This window comes from Lytechinus variegatus, chromosome 6 (assembly GCF_018143015.1).
Source record: "Lytechinus variegatus isolate NC3 chromosome 6, Lvar_3.0, whole genome shotgun sequence".
Taxonomy (NCBI): Eukaryota; Metazoa; Echinodermata; class Echinoidea; order Temnopleuroida; family Toxopneustidae; genus Lytechinus; species Lytechinus variegatus.
The window spans coordinates 16,624,208-16,631,972 of NC_054745.1; the positions used below are offsets into that span (position 1 = coordinate 16,624,208).

The window sequence follows — 7,765 nt, forward strand, 5'->3', positions numbered from 1 at the left end:
CATGATGGTATGAATTACTGATAGTGAATTTCATGATTTCAATCCAATGATACAGAGAGATTCCTGACTGCACGCTATTACAATTGTCCCGTCACATAAACAAAGATAAATTCTATGAGATTGGCAGGCAGCTGGGATTTGACGATCTAGAGTTACATCACATCGAGCATCGTTCCCTGTACAATAGGAAGGATGCTAATATCCAAATGCTCTGGATGTGGAAAGCATCTCAAATATCATCAGATAAACCATATGAAAAACTGAAGATGGTCTGGGAATCTTTAAATGAGGCTTCCAACGTGACGGACATGAATGGTATTTGAAATTATTTAACGAAAAGGAAGTACACACAAAACGATAAATGTGGCGGCAAGTTCTAGTTCAGAGGTCGATTTCAGTTCAGTAACGCATCTTAATACATTAGTGAACTGAAATCGACTGCTAAACTAGATTTTTTAAACAAAAAGATTCATTTACAAGATCCTTTTTTACAGCATAATTTAATAAAAAAGCATCCTAATTTATACTATTTAACTGTTGCTTGGTGCTTTTAAGAAAAAAAATAACACGCATCATAATTGAAAGGCAAGCCCGTAAAAACTTTGAAAGTTGGTTTACGCTTTAATTTTGTTGTTAACTTGCCATATATTTCGTTCTCGTCGACAGGAAGTCTTGACCAAAAAAGTTTAATTGATCGAAATCGGCCTCGTCCAAAATCAGGGTTATAAAAATTTATATTACCTGCACATTGGATGAAAATTTAAATCTTAATGGGAGGGTTGTGCAGTTACACACACCGAACTATTACCCATTTAGGGCACAAGTGGTGAGTTTTCAATGGTTATTATAAGGTAAGCTTTTTATTTAATGCAACAAAAACCGTCTGGCTATAAATCATATCATGCAGATGATGAGAATAGTAATGATGTCACTTCTCTTGACCCGGATGTGAATTCTGACCCATCACCTCAAGAACCAGAAGAGGATGAAGATGAAGAGAATGAAGACTGGGAGATCATCGAATACTCAGAGTCAGGTAGGAATGAATAATAAGCGAGGGTGTGGATGAAGGGGGATGGAGAAAGAGAGAGAGGGGGGGGGGTAATAGAACAAAAAGAGGAAAATAGCCATAGTAACGAATCAAAGGTATATATGAATCAGACGCGTTTTTGATAGAACGAAAACTGATAGACAAAAATGCACCACATTGTATCGATATAGTACTGGCAGATCTTTATTGAAATTTCTCATAACATTCACCCAACCATATATTATTAAATTGTAGACAAAGATGAAACTGTTGTCGACATCGACGGGTATGGAGGTTCACCTAGTAATTCAGAACTGTGTACAGTCGTTCGTCGGGTGGCGAATGTCACGTTGGCCTTAGAACTGGCCAAAGCTCTTCGTTTGGACGTTAGTGACATCATAGTTCTCATTGCTCCTCGCAACCCTGCATTAATGGAGAGACTGGCATGGAAACTCCTTCATCGATGGTGTAGACGTCTAGGAAGACAGGAGAAGGAAGAGAAGGTGTCTGCGCTTCTTCAAGGATACTACATTGAAGACACTCAAACAGGTATGATCACAGCTTGAATTTTATTAAACTCGCTTTTAGTAATGTTTATAACACGTTTTGTAGAAAGTCGGATGGAATAGAAAACTATAGCCAAAATATTTTATAAATGTTATTGTAGAACTATTTGTTTTGGCAATATGGAAACAGGAGTCGTCATTTACTATAAACTTGCAATGTGATTATGTTCCCTATAAAAAGGTATTGGTGAAATCTCTGCCAAAATTCGTACAACTCCAGACCTCATCGACCTCTCTCAAAGGTTGGATCTGTCAGCTTCTGAAATTCTTCAGGTATTGGCTTCATCTTTGACCTTTGAAACTGCCTCGATACGTCGGGTGGTACTACAAATGCTTCAGAAATGGGTCAAACAAGGAGGAACAAGGCTGAGGTTGCTTGAAATGGTTCAAGCTTTTAATTTCAACAATGCTGCAGAACACATAGCCCGAGGTAGGTTTAAGCAGTCATGGGACGAAAATATTAAAATCGAAAGTGTATTTTAAAAATCATAAGTATTCTTCTTGTAGCAAAGACGCACAATATTTTTTGTTCGTTATTAATACTTGTGCACTCAACTATTAAACTCGAGCATGTCGAAAGCAAATGAAACATGTGTCTTCATCCATGTTTATTTCTTGAGTGTACATTTCGAGGTTAGGAAAAGTGCCACATGTAATTATTCGACTATTGTAATTTAATTAGGAGACAGCATATTGATTGTCTCATTTTATCTTAATTACGCTATTTCTAGTTTTAATCATCGAATGTAACACATTTCAAAATCTGCAATATCTGCTTGCTGACCTGACACGTTGTACTTCCCAATAAACAGCAATACCAAGCCACCCAGGTTTCTTGGACACTTTCACACATGGCATCATTGATCATGATGGTGGAGACCTGAATCTAGACGAACCTGATATCCGGGTATCTATTCCTTCAGGAGCGATCCCCAAAGGAATGAAATCACTTGTTACTCTCACTATCTTACAAGGAAGTTCATCAAAGTTTCTCCTGGATCCTGGCGAAGTTCTTATAACACCGACCATCCGATGTTCCTTCGACCATGATCTTCTCAAACCTGCCACTATAGCGATTCCACACTACATTGCTCCAAATCGACACCAGCAGAAGAAGCAAGACTTGTGTGTGAAGCTGTATAGCAAAATAGGACCAGGTAATGTTTATGAAGCATACGCTTTTGTGATTGGAATGGCTTGTATTGTGTGATGTCAAATTTGGGGAGTCGATGTGTAACTTTTCAAATTCATATTCAGTCGCCTTTTCTTACCTTTTTGATTTTCTTTTGTACACCAGATATAAAACATACAAATGTAGTAATGCTTTATGGTATGCTTGAATGTATAGCAAGTTAACATAATGCATGACTCATAATGTATATTAGGTCAATAAAATAAGTCATATTTATCTGTTTATTACTTAACATGGCTGTCAACGCGATAAAACTGGCTTTAACATGAAGTATTTTTCTCGTCTATCGTTGCATATTCTAGGAGAATATGGGTACAAGACTTTGCTTCCTGAATCGACAAGAGATTTTGAGATCTCAGAAGACAGGATTGCCTTCTCAACACGTCATCTTCAATACTTCGCTTTGTCTTCAAACGACATCCATGGGGTTCAATTCATTTGTGAAGTATCACATCCTCTTTTCACTAGCAACTCCTCACACCCCACTCTGCGAATCTGTATAGCCCATCCTTGCAATACAGACTCTACAGTATGTACAAGCCCTTTGTTTTTTATAAAGAAATCATATTCAATGCGTGAAAAATAATTACACGAGAGGAAATTCTTACCTTTTTAAACAAATTATAAAAGGAAAACTTGTTGCATCTCTAAAAGATTATGTTGATTACCTGACATTTTGATCGCACAGCAGCAGCATGTGTGTATATATACTTATATTTGTGTGTGTTATGAGTGTTACTTGAGAAAGAATTACCATAGCTTTTATCCAAACAGAGAATCACATGATATCTAGATTTCAGCTATGTTTCTTTCTAGGGTGTAAGAGGACAGACATACACCTTATCGGAACCAGTCTACCAAACCGCGGCTGCAATCAAATTCAATCTGAAATCTGCTGATTATGACATCAAGATTTCGTGTCTTACTGGCCCGGAGAGAATTCGAGAAACTGTAAGCATCTAAAGAACGTTTTCCTGTAACCCCCTCGATTTAAAGTGGCAAACATATACTTTATTGAAAAAAAATGTGAAGCATATTAACCAAATTCTGTTCATTTTCATTAGACAGTAATATTTATTTACCATGCACCCTGAAATTGAATGTTTACAATATCGAATCTGATCAAATGAGCTACATTTATCCTAAGAGGAGGTTAATACCATGCTCTGTAAAGAATCAAGAAGGCCTGATAAAATGTTATTCCAAGGCGAAAAGTTGAAGATGAATGTTACAAATAAGTTTTATCAGACTAATTCATGACTATAACTCAGCTTTCGTTATTAATCTATTTCTTCAAAAAGGTTCATGTGCGTTCCTTACTATCTGGACGTTGTAATACTGTGGACATCAATCTACCGCCCTCAACCGATGATAAGCGTGTTCTCGTTTGCATTGAGCAAGGCCCGGCCACACTTGCAGAACAAGAAATTAATATCTGTAAAGAAGGTATGTGTTAAAAAAAATATCAAATCTTTATGAATACAGGTCATTTATACAAAAAAAGACCATCGCACATAATTTTAGTCATTATTTACCTGTATGTATTCAGAACACAGAAGTTCTTAGTATACTTTGAATATAAGGCTACTCAAATAATCATATTGAATTCATTCTATCATGTCTATTTGCATAATCACGTCAAAAAAGCTGATAATGACGACAAACCTGAAATATACATTTAAAAATAAATATTTAATGATGAATTATCAAGCTCCAGGAGAAATTACAGAAATATGTTTTTTTTTTAAACAGTGGAACCTGACTACGAAAAAATACAAAGGTAAGACAATGTCAAACTTTCAACACAAATGAGGTCTGAACTTTACCAAGTAATCATCAACAACAAAAAACAGTTGAAAATGCTGCCATTTGGAAAAAAAACAAGTATAGCGACAAATGAATTATCTTTAAAAATGTTTCTTTTTAATAATGACCTTTTTTAAATGTCAAAGATATGACGTTCCACAAATGCTATTGAATGATCACCTCGGTGATTTCAATAGAACATGTGAAATCGCTGAAAAAAGGAATACGAACAGATACCAAGAAATATCGATTGTAATTTGGTAACATTGATTTTATGATTACCTCTTTTAGAACTGGGTGGTAAATTTCGTCAGTATTTCAATTACGAGTAGCTCCAACTTTGTGGTTGGATGTTTCGATGCAGATCATTTAAATGAATAATAGATTTAAGTTGTGATGACGAGAAGGAGTTTGTACAAATGTAATGAAATTATTACAGATAGATCAAACATAATTATGTGCAAAATAGAAAATTACGAATTTCGTTGCTGCCGGTTGAGATGATGATGATAACTTACGCATACCAAATACTCTCTGTAAAGTGCTCAGAACACTATTCAAGATTTATGAAGGAAATTCAAAAGAATTAAAAAAGAAGTGCGTTAAGGTGTTTTTTCCAAAACAATAAAACACTGTTCAACATGTGCTTATTTATCTGTGTTGGCGGTTTTTCGGCTTTTTCCTTAGATTTCATCATTTCAGGAAGAAAACATTAGGAATAGCATTGGTGTCGGTTGACATGTACTCTCAATGAATTTATGATATTTGACCTTGAAATCAAAGACGTATAAAAAAATATGAGTTTTTATGTATCTGTTTAACTCAGAGAGTACGAGCTTTCTCATTAACTTGTTTCATCCACATTCATTACTCCTTATTTCAGAAGAGGCCGATTAAGGTACGTTTCGAATAGCATGGTAGAGGTATTGATTGATTTAGTCTGTGGAATAAAAGAAGCAAGTGAGCTTGGCTACCAGCTCGGTTTCTCCTACTCATCAATGGAGAAATACCTCGTCAGAGCAGACTCCTCGGCCAGAAATGTCTCAAGGTCAGGTCTTAGAGATATGCTTCAAGACTGGAGAAAGTGTGTCCGACCTAGTGAACAGGTTCAAAAACTTCAACTTGCTTTAGAAGCCGTTGGGTTAAGTCATGAAGCTGAAACCATATTTCATGACCCTTAAATTAGTTCCTTCGACCCTTCCATTTCTTCTGAAGTAGTAAATACAGGGGGATATTTTTCTTTTATACACTACAATATTCAGCTCGTGTCGTTACTGCACTTTAATTACGTTTTCAAATACTTTTAAAGGAGTGCCTTTGGCGGGAAGATTGAAAAATATACCCACTTTGTACGAAGCATACAGGGTACGTACATCTTTTTAGATTTGTAAAATGTGCATGACAGTAATGCCATGAACAAATGTTCTTGTATCTATATGGTTTACTTTACTTTGGCTAATTTAGTTTGTTATTCATATCAAATGGATACCAATCATTCTCCAAGTATTTAAAAATATGTGACTTTCGGATTGAAAGAAAATACATATTTGAATTACCATATGATAGATACACCATGTACGTGTATAGAGAGGGTTCTTGCTGGTGATACGTCTATGTTCATGACATATTCTATAAAGTGTTATAGCACCAAGTAGCTTCATTTAATCATTCACTTGTGGTTGGCAAAGGTTGTGAATGAATTATTTTGTAGCTGCAATTATAAATGATATTTAATATGATGATGAGTAATTATATTTTCTGTGCCAAAAATTATTATCCTTAACAGACATAATCTCCAACTGGGAAAACTCAAATTATGCAGAGAATTATTTGTACATTAAGTTAGAATTACACATTCATTCATTTCATTTACTCCACCTTCATGAGTGCAAACACAACACACACACACACACACACATATATATATATATATATATATATATATATTTACATATATATTATTTAATTAAGCATTTACCTATTAAATGTGAGCCCCTAAAAAAGCAGAGGGCTTATCAGGGGGCTAAACATACACGTAGTTCAACAATGCGTTAACATGAAAAGAGGAATAATGATAGTAAAAATGAAATCAGTGGTTTGTACTACTTGTAATACTGGTTACGATATAAGACAATAAAATGCTAAAATTAACAACAACAAATTAAACAACTGATTTTGAGATGACAGAAACTGAAAATAATTGTATACTGATCAATATTACCAGAATGTATGAATGGAAGTTTGAATGCCCCCCCCCCCCCGTGTATGCATGCAGCTATTTATCATGAAGTGTATAGTATAGCCAACGCCTTACTAGTCGTAAGGTTTTATATCTAAAGTAGATACAGAGCTCATAATTTAGGTAACTCTTTCTGAATCTAAGAAATTTGTATAGCATTATTATCCCAGAATCTGACTTACCACTTTGTAGACCTTATAAATACCCATTTATGTTGCATTATTTCAAATGATTTGTCTTAGGTCATTTGTCATAAGTATAATGTAGGCCCTGAAGTCCTGCAAGAATGCATTACATGAAAACTTTTTTGTTTGTGTTCGTGAGTGTGTACAACAGTGATATTTGATCAAATTCTGACTCTTTCGTGGTTTCGTTATTTTCTTGAATTTTGCAATGTAAAATATAAAAATTAAGCGCACAGAGTATAGGATCTTTGTGTAAAATGATTAACGAATTTTTTTCTTTTAAATGACGAGTATACTTGCATATCTAACACAGTGAAAATAGTTATTTTCTGCTTGATTATACTCCATTTTATGTAAGATAGAAATATAATCATAAATTATAAACGAGAGATTTGTCATTATGACACACACTGTTTCCAAATTTTAGCTTCCTACTCCACTGATTGGGTACGGTAGCATGAATGAAAGATTTACCCATTTCAAGTCTACGATATTTGCAGATATCTTTAAATACATGTGTATTTGTTCGGTGTTGATAGTTTCCTTTGTTTCATTATATTTATATATCCTGTTTTGTGTAATCCTTATTAGCCTTTTACTGAGATGTTAAACGTCGATCGACCTACATTACAACCAACTCCGATATTCTCAGTTCGGATTGCAAGTTTCAAGTTGTCGTTTATTTTATTAAAGGTACCACCTGGTGGACAATTTATGTTCATTAAAGTTATAGTCATATCATCTGAT

The 7,765-nt window shown here is 34.7% G+C and overlaps 1 protein-coding gene across 1 annotated transcript; it reads left to right on the plus strand.

Moving 5' to 3' along the window:
- The first annotated feature begins 811 nt into the window (after nt 1-811).
- LOC121417588 lies at nt 812-5,779 on the plus strand. The gene is made up of 9 exons (XM_041611324.1): nt 812-1,036; nt 1,286-1,579; nt 1,778-2,026; nt 2,409-2,753; nt 3,091-3,317; nt 3,605-3,739; nt 4,090-4,234; nt 4,541-4,568; nt 5,478-5,779. The coding sequence occupies exons 1-9, from the start codon at nt 868-870 to the stop codon at nt 5,773-5,775; spliced, it is 1,890 nt and encodes a 629-aa protein (XP_041467258.1). The 5' UTR covers nt 812-867; the 3' UTR covers nt 5,776-5,779.
- The last annotated feature ends 1,986 nt before the right edge of the window (nt 5,780-7,765 follow it).

Bases quoted from the DNA above. Each gene is read 5' to 3' on its own strand.
- LOC121417588 (XM_041611324.1), top strand. From the start codon at position 868: ATGCAACAAAAACCGTCTGGCTATAAATCATATCATGCAGATGATGAG. The intron at 2,027-2,408 runs GTAGGTTTAAGC...CCCAATAAACAG, and splicing joins TGCAGAACACATAGCCCGAG to CAATACCAAGCCACCCAGGT. The intron at 3,740-4,089 runs GTAAGCATCTAA...TTCTTCAAAAAG, and splicing joins CGGAGAGAATTCGAGAAACT to GTTCATGTGCGTTCCTTACT.